General features: G+C 48.6%; 1 protein-coding gene across 3 annotated transcripts in view; it reads right to left on the bottom strand.

Annotated features, from left to right (window-relative positions):
• Nucleotides 1-1,318: 1,318 nt before the first annotated feature.
• NUMBL (numb homolog (Drosophila)-like) overlaps nt 1,319-21,028 on the bottom strand; it is a 37,144-nt gene continuing 17,434 nt past the window's right edge. For 2 of the 3 annotated variants that reach the window (XM_006759196.2, XM_006759198.2), the window contains exons 7-10: nt 11,076-11,265; nt 8,031-8,333; nt 4,493-4,615; nt 1,319-3,116 (exon numbers count right to left, since the gene is read on the bottom strand). In XM_006759196.2, the coding sequence (XP_006759259.1) occupies nt 2,494-3,116; nt 4,493-4,615; nt 8,031-8,333; nt 11,076-11,265 (1,239 nt within the window). In that variant the 3' untranslated portion in view covers nt 1,319-2,493. The remainder of the gene's footprint in view (nt 3,117-4,492; nt 4,616-8,030; nt 8,334-11,075; nt 11,266-21,028) is intronic. The other variant, XM_015560942.1, reaches the window with a different exon arrangement.

Genomic DNA, 21,028 nt, shown 5'->3' with positions numbered 1-21,028 from the left:
GCCCGCGGTGGACATCGCGTTGACGGGGCGACGTCACCGCTAGGGCACGGACGCTCACTCTGTTGTCCGGGTCTGTTCAGATCCCCGAGCCGGGGGACGTGGAGGGTGGGAGGTGAACCCCAGATCCATGGTGTTAGTGGAGAAGCACCGGAACTGGGGGTGTCCCCATCGGGCGAGGTGGGGAGGGAGGTGGGGAATTGGCTCAGGGAGCGCCGCGGACCGACCGGGATATTTGGGGGGTGAGGGGGCGGGGCGGGTGGCCTCTGAGAAGGACCGCCCTGGGCACAGGGGAGGTTTTGTGTAAAGGTCAGCTCTGGCCGAGGAGATCTTGACCCTGTCCCTGTTCTCCGTGTGCTGCGTGGCCGTTCCCCCATCCATCCAGTCGTCGGCATCGCCCTGTCCAAGCCTTAGGCCCCCTGCCCTCAGGGTCAGCCCAGCGTCTGCAGAGAATTGCTGAGATGCCTCCTCTGCGCCGGCCCCAGGCCCAGCCCTCACTCCTGGTCCAATGGGCACCGGACAGTGACTGCCCTGGATGGGTCAGGGCTGGGGGGGCGGGGGGGCGCAGAGGCAGAGGAGCCAGGGCCCTTAGGACCCAAGTGGGGGGAGGGGAGTGCTCCCGACCCAGCCTGAAGGGTCAAAGGTCTTCCTAACTTTGGAAGGATTTGTGGGCGGGGCCTGGGAAGAGGGTCCACTTATAAGAAGAGGCTATTTGGCCCCGGGCCTGAAGGAGTGGCCTTTCTCCGGGAGAAGGGCTGTGGGTCTTCTTTGGGGTCCCCTGGCCCGGGACCCTCAGCTGATGGACTATAACGCAAACCCCTGAGGGCAGGCTCTAGACCAGTGATGGTGAACCTATGACACGCGTGTCAGAGGTGACACGCAAACTCATTTTTTTAGTTGATTTTTCTTTGTTAAATGGCATTTAAATATATAAAATAAATATCAAAAATATAAGCTCTCTCTGTCTCTCTCCCCCTTCCTCTCTGTAAAAAATCAATAAAATATATTTTAAAAAAATATATATATGTCTTTGTTTTACTCTGGTTGCAAATATCAAAAAATTTCCATATGTGAACGGCACCAGAGTTAAGTTGGGGTTTTTCAAAATGCTGACACGCCGAGCTCAAAAGGTTCGCCATCACTGCCCTAGACTGTTTCCTCACAGCCAGTGGTTAATAACTGGCCTTCAGGTTGGAATGACTCCCGGCCCCCCCACCAATCGGGGTACGACTGTGGGAGAGTGACGCAACTTCCCCCTCCCTCCAATGGGGAGATAACACTGGGCTTCACCAAATCAATCACCTTGTTTTAAAGAGCTATAAAGAGTTAAGCATATAATTTATATAATTAAAAATATATAAGGTAGATTATATCAAGGGGCCCCAAAACAAGACAGACTTGAAACATGCTGCCGCATCAAATGACACTTTGGTCTCGGTTACAGAGAATACAATCGATGACACAAGAATTGACCAGCTCATACTATTCCAAACCTCGGTAACTTGAAGGGATTTTAATACTGAACTTATTAGCAGCAGATCAGAATTTTAATTCCTGGGTTCAAACTCTGAAGCATCAGAAATGGGGTGATTAATTGTGGGCACCCTTTACTACTCACCTCTCCGTGCCAGGCCAGCTGCTACCTGCTGCTACGTCTGACTCGGGTTATCATGCAGGGAGACCCTCTTGCTTTAGGGGACGCCTCGGGAAGGAAGGCTGTGACCTCACCGTCCCTCCCAGACACACACCCCGCTTTCCTGAGGGGCACCGTTATATTCTTCCTTTATTGGCTATCCTGGTATAATACAAATCTGCAAGTTTAGATACAAAAAAATCTGGAAATAAAAGATAGAAAAGTACCCGCCAGGCACCCCTCCCCCTTCCTCTGGGCCCCTCCCCCAGGGGGCACCAACGTGAGGTAACTGAGCATCTCCTTGCCCTCCCCCCAAACTCACTTCCTGGGCCCCCAACTCGGCCCTGGCCCCCAAGAGACCTTGGTCCAAGGAAGATGTGGGCCGAGTGGGGGAGGGGCTAACGGTGAGCACAGCATTGGCAGTGAACGCAGCAGGTGGGCAGAGGGGAAGCCCTTTGCTTGTGCTGTGTGTGTGTGTGTGTGTGTGGGGGGGGGCAACCATGTGGGGCCCAGGAGAGCCCCTAAATGGACATTCCTCCCCGAGCCCATCCAACAATGGAAGGTGGAAGGTCAACAACAGAAACTGGAAACTGCAGCTTGAACCGAGGGCGCTCCCTGGCACTACAGCCACCCCCGTGCCTGGGGTGGGGGAAGGAGCATTGCCAGGCTGGTCTGTCCCTGAATTCCAGCCTGTGGAAACCTGGGCGTCACAATGTCGGTTCTATAGTGGTTGTGGGGGGGTCGAGAGGAGGAGTTAGAGGGATATTGAGGGGCGAAGCCCCAGGGAGCAAGATGAGGGGAGAAGTGGGCCTCAACTTGTAGGTGTGGGGCCTGGAGATCATGGGGTGGCAGGGCGGCTGGGGCTACAGTTCAATCTCAAAGGTCTTTTGCAGGTCGCCCGAGAAGGGGTTAGAAGGCTTTTCTACGGCGGGTTTGCCTTCTAATGCTGCCCACTGGGCCTCAAAGGGGTCCAACTCAGGGGCTGGGGTGGGTGTTGGCTCTGGGGGCCAGGGAGCCCCATTGGGGCGTGGCGGGGCCTGGCTCCCAGGGGCACTGGGCACAGCAGGTGGGGGGAAGGCTCCAGCTTTCCCAAGCAGGGCGGTGGGCTGTGGCTGGAGCTGGGCAGCTGAGCAGAAGGCGTTGGCCACCATCTGCGAAGGTGTGATGCCCACCACGGGCACGCGGGGCATGGGCGGGTAGCCCAAGCCTGGGTAGGTGGGCACAAAAGGGGGCTGCATGTGTGGGGGTGGCAGAAACAGGGCCACCTGGGCAGGTGTGGCATCGAAGGGCCCCACGGGGGCGGGGAAGGGCTGCAGGGGAGGGGGTGCGGCGGGCACCGTGGACACCTGCTGCTGCTGCTGCTGCTGCACTTTGGCCGCCTGCGACACCTCTTCCAGCCACCGCTCGGCCTCCGAAGGGGTCCGCCTGTGCCCGGGCTGGAAGGCGGCTGCCGGGGACACCGAGGGCTCGCCCCAGGCAGAAGTCCCTGGGCAGAGGAGAGGGCAGGTGAGGGCAAGGGCTGCGTCAGAAGGAACCCGAGGCTGGGGTCAGACTCTGAACTAGGCCTGAATCCATCCTGGACCACACGGCAGTTCTGCAGTGCTAAGGACACATAGTCTGGGATTCTAAGGCCCCAGGATGGGAAACACACAGGCAGGACTGACCATCAGCCACCTGCTATTAACTCTGTTTAATAGCGCCCTTGGCTCTGATACTCAGGATGTTTTGTTTTAGGAGGCGAAGATTCTAAGGCTCCATAGATCTTCCTCATTCTAACGTGATGAGTAAGGTTCCATGGTTTTAAGTTTCTGTTTTCTAAGAGCTTTAAATTTACATTGTTTGCAAGTCTAAGGTGCTCTCCTGGTTCCACCACACGCCCGAGGTGAGGCGATTCCACTGCGCTGTCTGAGAGCGCTCTCTAAAGCTGTGAGACTCCAGGGTCGTGGCTCCAAGTCGGTTAGATTCCAGTATCCTGTGAGGCTACGGCTGGAGGTTTCTGACTTTCATTATTCTAAGACAGGAAGTCTTTTTAAAAATGTATGTTTTTATTGATTTTTTAGATATAGAGGAAGGGAGAGGGAGACAGAAACATCGATGAGAAACATCAATCGGCTGCCTCCTGCACGTCCCCTACTGGGGATTGAGCCTGCAATCGGGGCATGTGCCCTGACCAGGACTCAACTGGAGGCCTCTTGGTGCACGGACGATGTTTAATCCACTGAGCCACGCCGGCCAGGCTAAGACAGGAAGGTTTAAAAATGATCCCATGGCCCAGCTGGTGTTGCTCAGTGGTTGAGTGTTGCCCTGTGAAGCAGGTCACGGTTAGATTTCCAGTCAGGGCACATGCCCCGGGTGTGGGCTCGATCCCGGTAGGGAGCATGCAGGAGGCAGCCAATCAATGATTCTCTCTCATCATTGATGTTTCTACCTCTCTCCCTTTCCCTTCCTCTCTGAAATAAAAACATATTTAAAAATAAAAGGAAAATAACAATGATCCCATGGGGCCCTGGTCGGGTAGCTCAGCTGGTTGGAGCATCGTCCCATACACCAAAAGGTGGTGGTTCGATTCCTGGTCAGGGCACATACCTAGGTTGCAGGTTCAACCCCTGGTAGGAGCATGTACGGAAGGCAAGCGGTTGATGTTTCTCTCTCTCTCTCTCCTTCCTCTCTCAAATCAATAAAAACATATCCTTGGGTGAGGATTAAAAAAACAAAGTGATTCCTTGGTTCTAAGGTGCTCCCAGAGCTCTAAGATGACCCACGGTCCTGAGCCGGTGGGATTCCAAGATCCCTGGAGTCCCTGCGGTGACCCTGAGTGGGGCAGGGGGACGCAGGGGGCGCCCCAGGCAGGGCTGGGCTCACCTGTGGAGGCAGGCGGCGGCCCTGGTGCTGGCGCTCCAGCACTGGCAAAAGACGAGCTGATCTGTGTGCACAGAGCACTGATGCTGTCGCTGTCGCTGGCCCCAGGCGGCTCCATCTCAGGCACTGGGAGGTCAGGGAGAGGCGGAGGTCAGTGATCGTCCCAGACCCTGTTCTTGACCCCTTTGCTCTCAGGTGCTCCTCCCACAAGGTGTGTTGGGTCGGTGGTAACTAAGTAACTAAGTGGCCAGGGTCACAAAAATGATAACTCTGTGCATGTGTGTGTGTGTGTGTGTGTGTGTGTGTGTGACATCTGGGTGGTGCAAGGAGTGTGTGACACTGGGGTACTGATAGTCTGGACTGGACCCACAAGCCAGGTTGGAGCCAGAACTGAGGCAGCGTCCTGTAAAACCCCTGAGAGACCTCTCCTCTGCCCCAGGTGTGCTGTTCCCGGAACAGGTCGCCGCCTGGCCCAGGCAAGCATGTAAGTGGTTTCCCCTTACCTGGGGCAGGTCACACCCCGCACCCTTCCATCCTGCCCTGTCCCGTATAACCTCTGAGCGCCTGCCCTGTGGCACAGAGGTTATTCGTGTCGTCTGGCCTCTGTCCACGATGTGCCTCGTAAGTAAATTCCCTTAATCAACTCCTGGTGCAGTGATGGAGTCATCAGCCTCTTTCTCCGGTCTCTTGGCCCTGGGACATTTTCCCAGCAGTTGGATGGCAGTCACAGGGGCCCCAAATCAAGGGGGGACCTCAAGGAGGACCTGCCTATAGCTACAAACCAGAAGAAATATTTAAACTGTTTAAGAACAGATAGTGCCCAGCCAGCATGGCACAGTGGCTGAGCATCAACCTATGAACCATGATGTCACAGTTCAATTCCAGGTCACACGTGCCCAGATTGCAGGCTTGAGCCCCAATAGGGGGCGTGCAGGAGGCAGCCAATCAATGATTCTGTCTCATTGATGTTTCTGTCCCTCCCTCTCCCTTCCTCTCTGAAATCAATACTATTATGTTTTTAAAAATAAAAACATATATTAATTTAAAAAATATTTTTAACCACATAGATGGCAAGAGCATTGACCAGTCAGAATGGATGTGGGCCACACTGTTTTTCACTGGCTGGGGATCACTTGTCCTGCTTTGGGTGGCAAAATGGGGCCCTGTCCACCCTGGCCTATAACACGGATCACGAGGGCAGAGACACAGCTGTGCCAGGGAGACAGTGAGCAGATGTGGGGCCTCAAGAGCACTTGAGATGAGCAAAGGGACGATCTGAATAAACAGCGGTGTGGGGCGACAAGAGCCTGTGACAGCTCAGCAACAGGGGTGATGCTCCAATGAGCATGAGGAAGAAACCAACTGGAGGAGTCAGGGGGGGGGGGGGGGGGGGGGGGGGGGAGGGTATATGGCTTCCGGGTCATTTACATGAGGAGTGTGTGTGTTAGTCCGAATGAGCATGTAGCCTCAGAGGATGTGGCATCTGAGTGCGACTGGAATCCAGTGTGTGGTGACCTGACTGTGATTCCCAAGTGTGCGCCACTCTGCCTGCATGATGTATGGACATGTTTGCAAGCATGCATGAATCTGCATGTGTGACTCCAAGTGTGCATGAATGGGGGTGTACCTGCAACTTCCAATTCGGTGTGACTTTGGTGTGCACTTGACGAAGTGCGCGACTGACTGGAACATCTGTGTGAGTTGGTGAAATGTCTGTGTGGCATGTCACGTCTAAGCAAATGAGCAATTGGCTACAGGAGTGTGAGGCTTTCAAATAAAGCCTGGGGAGCCTGCCCCCTCCAGGGAGCACGTGTGACAGCCTGGGGGTGAGCTTAATGTCAGGCTGTAAGAGGACAGTAGAAAAGGGATGTTGCCGGACACGGCGGAGCAAATGCCAGTCATTCTCAACAAGCCCTGCATCTGCCCAGCCGTCACCTTCTGGAGTGGCCCAGCCTCCGGGATACCCGTCAACACCTCCCACGCCAGTCCCCAGGCCGTGAGGGCAGGTGTCCCGGTGAGGTGTCTGGAGGCAGGGGAGCAGGCCAGACCACATGACTTCACCGGCAGCTGGAGGAAAGGCCGCCCTCCCGCCTGCCTCCCTTGCGCAAAACGTGGTACCACACCACCTCTCCTCTCCCTTTCTCACAGCAGCTGTTGCCTTGTTTTTTCTTTAAATATATTTTTATTGATTTCAGAGAAGGGAAGGGAGAGGGAGAGCAATAGAACCATCAATGATGAGAGAATCATTGATCAGCTGCCTCCTGCATGCCCCCGACTGGGGATTGAGCCCATAACCTGGGCATGTGCTCTGACAAGGTTTGAACCATGACCTCCTGGTTCACTGGTCGACGCTGTTGCCTTGTTTTTTCTTTAAATATATTTTTATTGATTTCAGAGAAGGGAAGGGAGAGGGAGAGCAATAGAACCATCAATGATGAGAGAATCATTGATCAGCTGCCTCCTGCATGCCCCCGACTGGGGATTGAGCCCATAACCTGGGCATGTGCCCTGACCAGGTTCGAACCATGACCTCCTGGTTCACTGGTCAACATTCAACCACTGAGCCACACCCGCTGGGCCAGACTGCTTTACATCATGACATATACCATCTTTCTCCTTTCCTGGGCACGTCGCAGACATTAGTAATCAAACACAATGCTTTCCCCTCACCTGGCTCTGGCCTCTACACGCCAAATGCTGGAAGACAGGACTGATCTTTGTGACTCCATCTTCCCTCCAAGCAAAATAGGACATTTAAACGGCCTCACTCCTAGCATCACCCACGGAAGACATTGCTAATCAACGATGGTGGGTGCTGCCCTGGCCCAGTCCTTTGCCCTCAAGTGACATCACAAAGCCCCCACCATGCTCCCTGACCCTGCGATTCCCACGCTCCCTGGTGCCCTCCATTTCCCTTTCCTCTGGCCAAATTCCGGCCGTCTCTCCGTGGGTGAAAACATAGCACTCCTTTTGCTCTCCCTTCCTCCCTTGCCCACAGCAGACTCTGCTAATTATTCATGTGGTGTGCCACCTTCTCCTTTTTCTTGCTCACGCAGACATTGGAAGGAGCTCAGGATATAAGCCATCACTCTATCCTCCCTGCCCCAGGCAGGCATTGCTAACCATCACAGTCCTCTGTGACTCAGCCTGAATTCTTCACGCGGCCAGATCTCATGGCTTTACTGGCAAAGGCCGGTGCCTCAGTCTCCTCCCGAGCAAAATCCTGGCACTGGTGCAGCTGCCCTCCTCCCCTTGTCCACAGCACTTTGCTAATCAGTCATGTAGGCCCCCTCTTGCATTTCCCTAACCACGGCAGACATAGCTAATTGATCATGATTTGTGCCACCTTTCTTTTATCCTTTGTCCATAGCAGACACTGCTAATGGATCATGATTTCTACTCTAGCTCCTGGCAGGAACTGCTAATTGATCACAAGGTGTTCCACCTCTCAGCTGTGTGCACGGCAGACAGTGCTACTCAATCGTGGCCACCCCCTGTTCTCTATCTCCTGCGCAGACAGTGGTATTGATCCCGGGCTCACCTGTGCTCTTCACCTGGAAGTCAGTGCGGCGCTGCAGCGTGGACGGCAGCTCATTCAGCCTCAGGCTCAGCTGCCGTTTGAAAGGCGAGTTCTTCTGGCTGAGCGCGGGGAACCCACGGAAGGAGCCCTGGCGAACCAGCTGCTCCAGGGGGGCATGGCGACGGGGGATGGCAGCCGCCGTGGTGCCTGCAGCCACGGGGGTGCCTGCCTCACCCTTCTCACCAGGGGATGTGGTGGCTGGTGTCGGGGACACGCGCCCAGGCTGGGCAGGGCCGGGAGCCGCAGTGGGGGCAGCTGCCGCCTCTGTTGGAGACATGGGAGATGGAGGTCAGATACCTCACCCTGGCATGGGAGGTCTCCCCACCTGGCCCCCTTGGTCCTTCCCCACGGCTGCCTTCCTCACCCAGTGTTTCCTGCCCTCAAGACAGACTGGTCAGAGCCGTGAATGCCCCTCACCCCCACCTAAGCCAGGACTGCTTTCCCCATGAAGCCACTGAGGAATTTTACCCCAACTTAACCTGTGTCTTGCTAGCTTTCTGCCACCGATCTCTTTCCTCTGCTGTTCCCCCCGTTTCCCCTTTTGAGCCCTTCTATCTATCTCCTTTTCTGACTAATGTAATGGACACTTGCTTGGTGCATGACCAATGAATCAGGCCTTGTTCCAAGTGCCTGGCAATTACTAACTCATTCAATCTTCAAAACCACCCCTTGAGGTCAATACTACCAGTGTCCCCATTTTACAGAGGTGAAAACTGAGGCCCAGCAATGGTAAGTGACTTGCCCAAGCCACAGTACTAGCAAGAGGCAGGCCGACTCTGGAGTTGGTGGTCCCTTTACCCTAACCTGTCTCTCTCTCTGGCTTGGTCTCCCCACATCATGCTGTCTTCCGCTATCATTCTGTCTGTTCGTCTCTCCGTCTCTGTACCTCCCACCATTCTTCCCACCTCAACTACCTCCTCCCTCCCTCCAGTTGCTACCCATCCTTCTAGACCCAGCTTGACACCCTTCCTCTGGGGAGCTTTCCAGATCTCTCCAGCCCTTCAGCCTGGTCTCCCTCCACTCTGGGACTACCCAAGGCCTGCTCTTCCAGGGCAGGGTCCCCTCACCCCTGCCAACACACACACACACACCCTCCAATCAGGGCCTCACCCAAGCTGTAGCCTGAATGCCAGGGAGCTTAAACTCAAGCCAGAGTGGGCAGGGAGGTCACCGGCATTTCTTCTCCCATCTTCCGGGTTGAGGCCGTGAGGCTCTCACCCAGGCCTGGCCAGGTGACAGCCTGGGACGGGTTGGAACCAGGAACCACCTCTACCCCCCAAACCCCCTTTAGGGACCTTAGAAAGTCCCTCTCCCACCCCCGCTTCTCTGGGCTCCAGCTTCTGCACTATATGCCCTCACCCCCACCCCCCCGGGCCTCCTGAGAGGGTCAGCTGAGGCAGTATATGTTCCATGCTTTTCCTTCTTCTCTGAAATCAATGAAAATAATTTTTTTAAAAAAAGAATGTTATTGATAAAGCAATAAGAATTAGTTAAAAATTTTGCTTTCCTAACTTTTTTGTTAGAACTATTTTAAACTTATAGAAAAGATGTTTTAATGGAACAATGAGTGTGCATGTTTCTTATCTTTTTAAAAAATATATGTTTTTATTGATATTTAGATAGAGAAAGGGAGAGGAGGTAGAAACATGGATGAGAGAGAAACTTCTATCGGCTGTCTCCTGCACACCCCCTACTGTGTATCGAGTCCACAACCCGGGCATGTGCCCTGACCGGGAACTGAACCAGTGACCTCTTGGTGCACGGGACAATGCTCAATCCACTGACCCACACCAGCCGGGCAACGTGCAGGTTCTCTTCACCTAAGGTCCCCAGTGTTAACATGTTATCGTATGTGCTCTCTCCCTCCGTCTATAATTTTCCCTACCATTTAAGAGTAACTTACAGTGTGGCCAGCATGGCTCAGTGGTTGAGCCTTGACCTATGAACCAGGAAGTCATGGTTCAATTCCCGATCAGGGCACATGCCTGGGTTGTGGGCCGATCCCCAGCAAGAGGCAGCCAATCAATGGTTCTCTCTCATCATTGATGTTTTTATTTCTCTCTCCCTCTCCCTTCCTCTCTGAAATCAATACAGATATATTTTTTAAAAATAAAGAGAAATTCTAAAAAAACAAAAAACAAAAAAGTAACTTTCAGACAACTTAACCCCAAGCCTTCAGCATGTACCGCCAAAAAACAGTTTCCTACACAGCTGCGGTATAATGTCTCACGTGGGGAACTGGACGTGAGTACAATACTGTTAGCCAGTCTACAGTCCGTAGTCCATTTTCCCCAACTGTCCAGATCATGTCCTTTATAGATGTTCTTTTTTACGTATGTTCAGGACCACACACTGCATTTAAAAATACTTGTCAAATCTCTTTAGTCTCCTTTAATCTGGAACAGTTCCCAATGGGAAATTCTTTGTCAATTTTAAGCAGTGTTTTCAAAAAATCTTAAAACTAGAATCCGCATAAAAGAAAAATTAAGTCACATTGTGACTGAGCATATAATACACTTATGTTGGAAAATTTTTTTTTTTACAATTGACAAAGGTATGGCCAGTCACCTAGAATGTTAGTCTATCAGATGTTTATCAAACTTTCCTGATGGCAACCAGAGTAAGAAATACCTTTACATGCTAACCTATTCCACGTACAAACATACACAAAATGAGATAAAAACATCAGTAAGCTATACTTATCCTTACTACATTTGATCACTCTGTATTTTCTATCTCATTTTTTGGTACGCACTTTGAAAAGCCTGGGCACCTCCCTGAGTTGGCCGGCAATAGCGCCATTTGTGACCTTGGCTGGGACCTGCGGCCCGCAGAATATTGCCCGAAGGACTCTGACTAAATGAGCTTTATAAACTGTCACCAAACTCTGTGGTCGGGGCTCTGCTATGTGAACTGTGGAGTCCCTGCACCGCCGCGGCTCTCCCTGCAAACCGGACCCGCAGCCTCCGGGCCCCACTCCGTGCCCTGCCGTCTGGGCAGACCCACCTTTCTTTTTGTCCGGGGCTTCTCGGTCAGTGGGCCGCCCGCCTCCGGACAGGCGGAAGGAGCCCTCGCGGGCAAAGCTGGTGCGGCTGGCATCGAAGGTAGCCGTCACCCCACACTCCTTCTCCCGCCGCTGCTTCCGCTCCAGGCAGGCAGCAAAAGCACAGCCCACAGCGTGGCTCAGCCTCTCGCCCTGTGGGGAGAGGGAGGGGCCAGGGTTGGAGATGCTGAGCTGTGCACACGGGACACCAGGAGCCCTGGGTCCCAGCTCCCAGGTGCTGGGTGACCCCGGACAATCCCTCTGCCGCTCGGACCTCAGTGGACACCTGCACCGAGGGACACAAATGACAGCCCTGAGTGAAAACAGAAAGACAGCAACAGGGCTCAAGACTGGAGATTCCTCAAAAAATTAAAATCAGAGCTGTCATACGACCCAGCAATTCCACTTCTGGCTATTTATCCAGAGAAAACAAACAAACAAAACAGAAACAGACCACAGATATATAGAACAAGCTGATGATTGTCAAAGGGGAGGGGTGGGGGTGGGAATAAAAAAGGAGTGCAATACTGTAGACCTCCATTTATATGAAGGTCTAAAATAGGCAACACTAATCCACGGTGAAAAAAGTCAGAGCAGTGGCTCTTTCTTTGGGGGGTGAGGGTGGGGATGGACTGGGAAGGGCAGGGGTATGGGTTGGGGTGGTTGTCATGCTCTAGAACTTCACAGGGGTTTGGGTTCCACAGGTGTATGCAGTGGTCAAAACTCAGCAAAAGTATACCTAAGGCTTATGGTCAGCATGTGTTTTTCCATGGGGAAAATGGGACAACCACGAGGCTTATATAGTCCCAAAAGCTATGGCCAGTTCAAAGGGTTCAATCCAGTCTTCAGGGTCAACGATTCAAGCTAATGACCCGAATCAACCGAGGCCTACCTGGAAAGAAGTGAAACGACAACTAGAAAAGAAAACGAAAGGCTCCAAGGAATTAACTAAATTTGAAGAAAAAAATGAATGAGAACTGAAAGAAAGATCAAGAAAAAGACCAGGGAGAGATAATTAAGTGGGAATGGGAGTTCAGCCAAAAGAAGACAGAGCAAGAAAAAAGGAAAGAAGAAATCTTCTTCAAGCTCTGATTGTTCCAGCAGTTCTCCAGATTCTGAAGAAGTGACTTTACAAAAAGAAAAAGAGCAAGCATTCACATTAATTACAGAAAGTTCTATGTTAGAGAGTGAATCAGACGGAAGGGAGAGTTTAAAAAAATAAAGAAGTCAAAAGATGCAGCTGAGCCCTGGCAGTGTGGCTTGGCTGGCTGGGCACTGGCCCCTGCACTGGAGGGTGGCTGGTTTGATCTCCAGTGGGGTTGTTCAGGAGGTACCCGATCAATGTTTCTCTCTCTCCCCGCCTCTCTAAAAATAAATCAATAAAAAATCTTTTAAAAAAAAGAAGAGATGCAACAGAGAAAGGAAAGGACATACAAGTTCAAGGACTTGGCAAATAGAGAAAGATGTATCCTGACGGTAAACCTTTATCATCGGAGTCCTTATCAGAATCAGATAATATTGAGGAGGTATCAGCAAAAAAGAAGAGAAGGCCCTAGTTGGTTTGGCTCAGTAGACAGAGTTTCAGCCTGTGGATTGAAGGGTCCCAGGTTTGATTTAGGTCAAGGGCACGTACCTTGGTTGCGGGCTCTATCCCTGGCACAAGATGTATCCTGACGGTAAACCTTTATCATCGGAGTCCTTATCAGAATCAGATAATATTGAGGAGGTATCAGCAAAAAAGAAGAGAAGGCCCTAGTTGGTTTGGCTCAGTAGACAGAGTTTCAGCCTGTGGATTGAAGGGTCCCAGGTTTGATTTAGGTCAAGGGCACGTACCTTGGTTGCAGGCTTTATCCCTGGCTCTGGTGGGGGCACATGTGGGAGGCAACCAATCAATGTTTCTTTCTGTCTCTCCCTCTCCCTTCCATTCTCTCTAAAAACTAATGGAAAAATATCCTCAGGTGAGGATTAACAAAAAAGAAAAGAAAAGCGGTGAAGACAGAAAAAGCAAAAGAGAGAGAGAGAAGCACAGTAAGAAAAAGAAGGCTGATAGTTCAAGTCCTGACTCATTATAATAACATTAAGAAAAATCAGGATTCCGACTGCATATTAGAAAACAGCCCCTGAAAAAATGGTAGGAGCTACCCTGACACTCTCCCAGGACCAAAGTGGAAGTACAACTAAAATACAGAAAAACCACCCTGAAACATCAACTGAAGACTAGCGGAGGGAACCCTAATAACCAAGGGTAGGAAGTGGAGACCGCATAGAGACTGGTAGGACGTGCAGAGATGCCACAGGGTCCCACAGACAGCAGACAGGCTCCCACAGACAGCAGCTAAATCAGTGGTTCTCAACCTGTGGGTCGCGACCCCTTTGGCGTCAAAAGATCCTTTCAGAGGGGTCACCTAAGACCATCGGAAAACACATATATAATTACATATTGTTTTTGTGATTAATCACTATGCTTTAATTATGTTCAATTTGTAACAATGAAAATACTTCCTGCATATCAGATATTTACATTACGATTCATAACAGTAGCAAAATTACAGTTATGAAGTAGCAACGAAAATAATTTTATGGTTGGGGGTCACCACAACATGAGGAATTGTATTAAAGGGTCACGGTATTAGGAAGGTTGAGAACCACTGAGCTAAAGGGTGGGATATCTCAGCTGTGGGAAATTTCCACTGAGAACTCTGGGTCTAAACCCCAAGCTGGGCTCACCACCCCAGAGCACCAGAACTGAGAAAGGTGCACACAGAACATCTGGCTGTGAAAACCAGTAGGGTTGCTGTCTGCCAGCCAGAGACAGCTAGAAATGCAGGCACCCTCTTAAAGGGGCAACACACAAAATTTCGTGTGCAGCCACTCACTTTGGGCTGGGGCAGAGGGAGGGCAGAGTGGACTGGATCTGTGTGAGGAGAGTCCAGGGTTGGAGTCTCTGGGGTTGGAGCTCAGAGCACAACCCCGATTTCATGTACTGAGTCATTCCCTCATACTGCAGAGGACAGCTTTCTCCACAGGTCTTACCTATACAAGTTTTTGCTTGGGGTGAAGACAATTGCCCCACCATGTTGGAAGACATCGTGCCCCACCCTGTGGTCTGTAGCTTGAGGCAAATCAATACTGAATGTCAACGGGACTGCAGGCAGAGGAAGACCTCTGGAGGCTTTGACTCTGCCTGATCTTCTGGTCCCGGGACTAGGAAAAGGAGATCCCGGTGTAGAATCTTGTTCCTTTCCAAAAACACCCAGCCCCAGCAGAGGGAGCCATAGCTGTGGATTGCTGATAGCCCCAAACAGGGTACTCAGGGACAGTCAGAAACAGTGTCTGACATTATCCTGCACCAGAGATCATAGCAGGTCTACCTAATATAGACAAAAACCCAAACAGGCAATCAAAATGGGGAGACATAAAAAAATAACCCCCAGCCCTGGCCGGTTTGGCTCAGTGGATAGAGTGTCGGCCTGCGGACTGAAGGGTCCTGGGCTCGATTCTGGTCAGGGGCATGTGCCTTGGTTGTGGGCACGTCCCCAGTGGCGGGTATGCAGGAGGCAGCTGATCGATGTTTCTCTTTCATTGATGTTTCTAACTCTCTATCCCTCTCCCTTCCTCTCTGTAAAAAAATCAATAAAATATATTTTAAAAAAATAACCCCCAGCCCTAGCCTATTTGGCTCAGTGAATAGGGCGTCAGCCTGTGGACCAAAGTGTCCCAGGTTCGATTCCAGTCGAGGGCACCAGCTCGGGTTTCGGGCTTGATCCCCAGTAGGGGGTGTGCAGGAGGCAGCCGAACCATGATTTTCTCTCATTTTTGATGTTTCAGTCTCTCTCTCCCTCTCCCTTCGTCTCTGAAATCAATAAAAATATATTTTAAAAAAATAAACCCAAAATGAAAGAACAAGAGAATTCTCCAGCAGAAGAGCTAAATGAAATAGAGTTAAGAAACTTATCTGATATAGAGTTCAGAATAATGATGGCAAAGATGCTCAACGGCATGAGAAAAGGTATAGTAACCATGAAAAAAGGCCAGTCGGAAATAAAGAATGACATAGCACTAAGAAAGAACACACTGGAAGAAATACACAGCAGACCAGGGGAAGCTGAGGACTGGATCAGTGACAGGGTAGAAAAAAATCAATCAGAGAAACAAAAAGAAAAAAAAAGCAATTAAAAAACAGGAGGACAACTTAAGGGAGCTGTGGGACAACATGATATGTAACAATATTCACATAATAGGAGTGCCAGAAGAAGAAGGAGAACAAAGGATAGAGAACATATTTGAAGAAATAATGACAGAAAACTTCCTTAACCTGGTGAAGGAAAAAGTTGCACAAGTCCAGGAAGCACAGAGTCCCAAGCAAGAAGAACCCAAACAGGCCCACGCCCAGACATATCATAATTAAAATGATAAAAATTAAAGACAAAGAGAGAATCTTAAAGGCAGCAAGAGAAAAGAAAACACAGAGAGACAGAGAGACAGACAGACATAGGTATACATAATTAAAATGGCAATAAGTACCTATCAATAATAACCTTAAATGTAAATGGATTAAATGCTCTAAACAAAAGATGTAGGGTAGCTGAATGTATACAAAAATGTGACCCAATTATATGCTGCCTTATAAAAGTCCCACCTCAGAACAAAAGACTCAGACAGGATGAGAGTGAAGGGATGGGGAAAAAATTCCCATGCAAATGGAAACGAAAGAAAAGATGGGGTAGAAATACTCATATCTGACAAAAAAAGACTTCAAAATGAAGGCCATCACAAGAGACAACAAGGTCACAACATAATACTAAACAGATTGCTCCAAAAAGAGAACATAACCCTGATAAACAAATGTACACCTAATATAGGAGCACCAAAATATATAGATAAATTTCTAGAGGGCTTCAAGGGAAAGATCGACAGCAATACAGTAATAGTAGGGGACTTTAACACCCTGCTGATTTCACTGCATAGATCTTCCAGACAAAAAATTAACAAGGAAACAGTGACTCTAAATGACATACTAGAGCAGATGGATTTAACTGACTTTTATGGAACATTTTACCCCAAAGCTGCTGAATATATTCTTCTCAAGTGCACATGGGTCATTCACAAAGATAGACCACATGTTAGGACACAAAACAAGTCTCTACAAGTTCAAGAAGACTGAAATCACATCAAGCATCTTCTCAGATCACAGTGGAATGAAATTAGAAATCAACTACAGTGAAAATCATTCAAACACATGAAGGCTAAATAGCATGATATTAAACCATGAATGGGTTACCAATGAGATCAAGAAAGAAATCAAAAACTTCTGGAAACAAATGAAAATGAGCACACACAATCCCAAATCTCTGGGACACAGTAAAAGCAGTTCTGAGAGGGAAGTTCATAGCACTACAGGATTACCTCAAAAGACAAGAAAAATTAATGATACACTATTTAACCTTACAACTTAAAGAATTAGAAAGAGAACAAGAAAAGCCCAGAGTAAGTAGAAGGAAGGAAATAATGAAGATTAGAGCAGAAATAAATGACATAGAGACTAAAAACAACACAAAAAGTCAATGAACCTAAGTCAGAGCTGGCTCTTTGAAAAGATAAACAAGATTGATGAACCATTAGCCAGACTCATCAAGAAACAAAGAAAGCCCTAGCTGGTTTGGCTCAGTGGATAGCAGGTCAACCTGTGGATTAAATGGTCTTGGGTTCGATTCCAGTCAAGAGCACATGCCTAGGTTGTGGTCTCGATCTCCAGTAGGGGGTGTGCAGGAGGCAGCCAATCAATGATTCTCTCTCATAATCGATGTTTCTATCTCTCTCCCTCTCCCTTCCTCTCTGAAGTCAATAAAAATATATTTTAAAAAAAGAAACAGAGAGAGGACCCAAATAAATAAAATCAGAAAAGAAAGCAGAAAAGTAACCACTGACACCACAGAAATATAAGGGATTGGAAGAAAATACTATGAACAAATATTTGCCAACAAGCTGGACAATGTGGATAAAATGGATAAATTCCTAGAAAAATATAATCTCCCAAAACTGAATCAGGAAGAATCAGAAAACCTGAATAGGACAATACTAACAGAGGGAATAGAAGCAGTAATCAAAGAGAGTCCCAAGTAAGAAGAACACAAATAGGCCCACACCCAGACATATCATAATTAAAATGACAAAAATTAAAGACAAAGAGAGAATCTTAAAGGAAGCAAGAGAGAAAAAAAACTTATTTTAAACTATTCCAAAAAAATCCATGAGGAAGGAACACTTCCAAGCTCTTTTTATGAGGCCAGCATTATCTTAATTCCAAAGTCAGATAAAGACATTACAAAGAAAGAGAATTACAGGCCAACATCCCTGATGAACATAGATGCTAAAATCCTCAACAAAATATTAGCAAATCAGATCCAGCAATATATTAAAAAGAGTATACACCATAAAGTGGGATTTATTTCAGGGATGCAAGGCCTGAGGTGTGTGTGTGTGTGGAGAGGGTGGGGGCACAGGGGTTGGCTAGAAGGGATCAATGGGGGAAAAAGGGGGACATATGTGATACTTTCAACAGTAAAGATTTAATTTAAAAAAAAAGAAAAAGAAAAACAAGGATTCCCTTGTAAAGAAAATGCAATGTCTGAGGAAATTTCAACTGTGAGAATTATAACGTATCTACCAACATGCATACATTTTTTTGTTTTTTAGAATTATTCCAGGACTGTTCTGTAGCCACTCAGATGTTGCATGTGAAAGGGTCATAAAAGTTGCCAGGGGCTTGAATATCTGTCTTTTTCTCTTCTGTTTCCTAATAACTCCAGGAGATAATGCATTGCAGTCATACCCAGTGATTGATATTTGAGAATAAGCTAATATTTTGACTAGCAGTATCTAGAGAAATATGGATAATAGAGAATAATAGAGAAACATGGTAATTAACTGTAACTTCACTACCCTTCCTATTGGCTAATCAGCTAGATATGCAAATTAACTGCCAGCCAAGATGGCGGCCGGCAGCCAGGCAGCTAAGCGAACAGGAGGCTTGCTTGCTCCAGTCACGGAGGAAGCCAAGGTTCTCTGCCTGCCGCTGCCGGCCTCTGAGCTGCCCTCTAAGAAACAATGTTGCAATTATAGAAGCCAAACAAACCCAGATACCTGCTTTCAGCAGCTGAAGTCTCAGAGCTGAAGCTGAGCCTCAGAGCTAAAGCCGGCTCTCAGCTCCAGTGACAGCCATAGAAGGTAAATAAATCCCAGAATAAAAAAAAAGAGAGAAAAAGGAGAGGGAGCTTCAGCCACCCACCAGCCTGAAAACGGCCCTCAGCCCTTCACCCAGACTGGCCAGGCACCCCAGTGGGGACCCCCACCCTGAACGGGGTGCGACCAGCTGCAAACAGCCATCAGCCCGTCATCCAGGCTGGCCAGGCACCCAAGCAGGACCCCCACCCTGATCCGGACACCCTTCAGGGCAAACCAGCCAGTCCCCACCCATGCACCAGGCCTCTGTCCTATATAGTAAAAGGTAATATGCAAACTGACCCTAACAGCAGAATGACTGGGAATGACTGGTCACTATGACACACGCTGACCTCCAGGGGGCAGACGCTCAATGCAGGAGCTGTCCTCTGGTGGTCAGGACGCTCTCACATGGGAGGAGCTCTGCTCAGCCACAAGCCAGGCTGAGGGCTGCCAGTACAGCGGCGGTGGTGGGAGCCTTTCCTGCCTCCTCAGCAGCACTAAGGATGTCTGACTGCAGTGTAGGCCTGCTCCTCGCTGGCAAGTGGACATCCCCCAAGGCCTGCCGGGCTGCCAGAGGGATGTCTGATTGCTATCTTAGGCCAATCTCCGGGGAAGCTGGCCTAAGCCAGCAGGTGGTCATCCCCTGAGGGGTCCCAGACTGTGAGAGGGCACAGGCCGGGCTGAGGGAACCCCTCCCCCACGAGTGCACAAATTTTTGTGCACTGGGCCTCTAGTATATATATAAAAGCCTAAGCGACCATTCGACCATTACCTATGATGCGCACTGACAACCAGGGGGCAGGGGAAGGACAGGAAGAGATTAACCAAAGATCTTATATGCATACTAGAGGCCCGGTGCACAGGTTTGTGCACTGCTGGGGTCCCTCGGCCTGGCCCACGGGGATTGGGCTGAAACTGATAATAAGTGTATTTTAATTTTTTCACCTTGTATACTTTTATCTACCTGGGAAAGGAGTTTTTAGGGTTGGGTGGTGGTGGTTTGCTGTTTCTGTAACTGTGCCTTTTATCCTCACACAGCCTGTTTCTGGGGACACAGTAGCCATGCTTTGGGAGGTCAGAGCTGGGTACGGCAGTCTGGTGCTTCACCCAGCTTAGTGACATCGTTGGTCTCTGTCAGAGTGAACCAGAGAAACAGCCTTTTACAGCATAAGGAAGCCCCAAAAGCTCTGGGATTTACCTCTAATCCAATAAATACTGAAGGGATTTTAGCATTAGAATATGTTATAACATTTGAATTAATTTTGACTACACTTTGGCTTTGGAGAAGAGAGAAAGAGAGAGAGAGAGAGAGGGAGAGAGAGAGGGTGTGGGCGTGTGTGTGTTTGCAGGACATGAAGTGTTTCCTAGGCAGTCATCCTAGAAATAGCTTAGGGAAAATGCATGAATCTATTTTAATGAAAAGGTAAGTGCAAATGTCCCAGCTCCTTCTGTGCCAGCTCACACTCAAATGGAGAGTGAGCGCCTGTTCACCACACCGCCTCCTTCATTGACTCCTTCCTGGGTTTTCATCTTTGCTCACCTGGTAGGTGGAAGGTAGCTCTTAAGCAGAGAATTAAATTAGATCCCTATAACCAACAATCAAATAGGCAGCCAGAGTAAATAGTTGGAAGAAACAAGGATTTAAACTCTAATTCTATATCTTTTCCTACCCTATATGTAGTTGCTTTTAGTAGTATGATTGTCTTCCCTACATAACTGAGAAATCCTATTGCTAGAATATAGGACAATTTGTAATTAAATAAAACACGAAAATTTAATGTATAAATAAGCGCCTTTATTTTTGTTTTTTTTTCCCCTCAAAGGCAAGGCAGAGACTTTCTTTTAAAGAATTGACTTGAGAGAAACAGAGATTGGTTGTTCCACTTATTTATGCATTCATTGGTTGAATCCTGTGTGCTCTGACTGGGAACTGAACCCAAAACCTTAGCACATCGGGAAGACACTACAACCTACTAACCTGGTCAGGACCTAGACACGGCTACTTTTTGAACTTGACAGCTAAAGATTTTAAAGTGCATGTTTTATACTGTTAAGTTTTAACCAGTCAGGAAATTTTTTATATAACTAGTAATAGTTATTTTTTGTATGAATTTTATTTAGATTTGATGTTTAGCTTTTATTAACTTTAATTCTTGCTATCTTAAATTCCTTATTGCATTTAATGGCATTCTTTTATTTTTAAATATATTTCTTTATTGATTTAAGGGAGGGAGGGAGAGGGAGGAAGAGATAGAAACATCAATGATGAGAGAGAATCATTGATTGGCTGCCTTCTGCACGGATCAAGCCTGCAATCCGGGCATGTGCCCTTGGCTGGAATCAAACCTGGTCCCTTTCAATCCACAGGCCAACGCTCTATCCACTGAGCCAAACCGGCTAGGGTTTTACAGCATTCTTGCCAAGATATTTAGCATGTGAAAAGCAGGTTTTAGGTTGTGGTTTTTTTTTAATAGCTTCATATTGAAGCTGAGACATCATACACAAGTTGAGTGGCAGGCCTGATATGCTCTGCCTTGTTACATAAAGCTGTTGCCAGAATCTTAGCAAATATAACATTTTAAAAGATTGCCTTTGTATATTCATAAAAAATTATGACAAGTTAAATTTACGTGAAAATTACATTATTACTTTTTCTGTGTCATTTTACTAAGATTTTGTGTCCATGTCTCCT

Source organism: Myotis davidii, unplaced genomic scaffold (assembly GCF_000327345.1).
Source record: "Myotis davidii unplaced genomic scaffold, ASM32734v1 scaffold736, whole genome shotgun sequence".
NCBI classification, from domain to species: domain Eukaryota; kingdom Metazoa; phylum Chordata; class Mammalia; order Chiroptera; family Vespertilionidae; genus Myotis; species Myotis davidii.
Note: the sequence above shows the minus strand (reverse complement) of the source record. Positions and strands in the feature narration are given on the sequence as shown.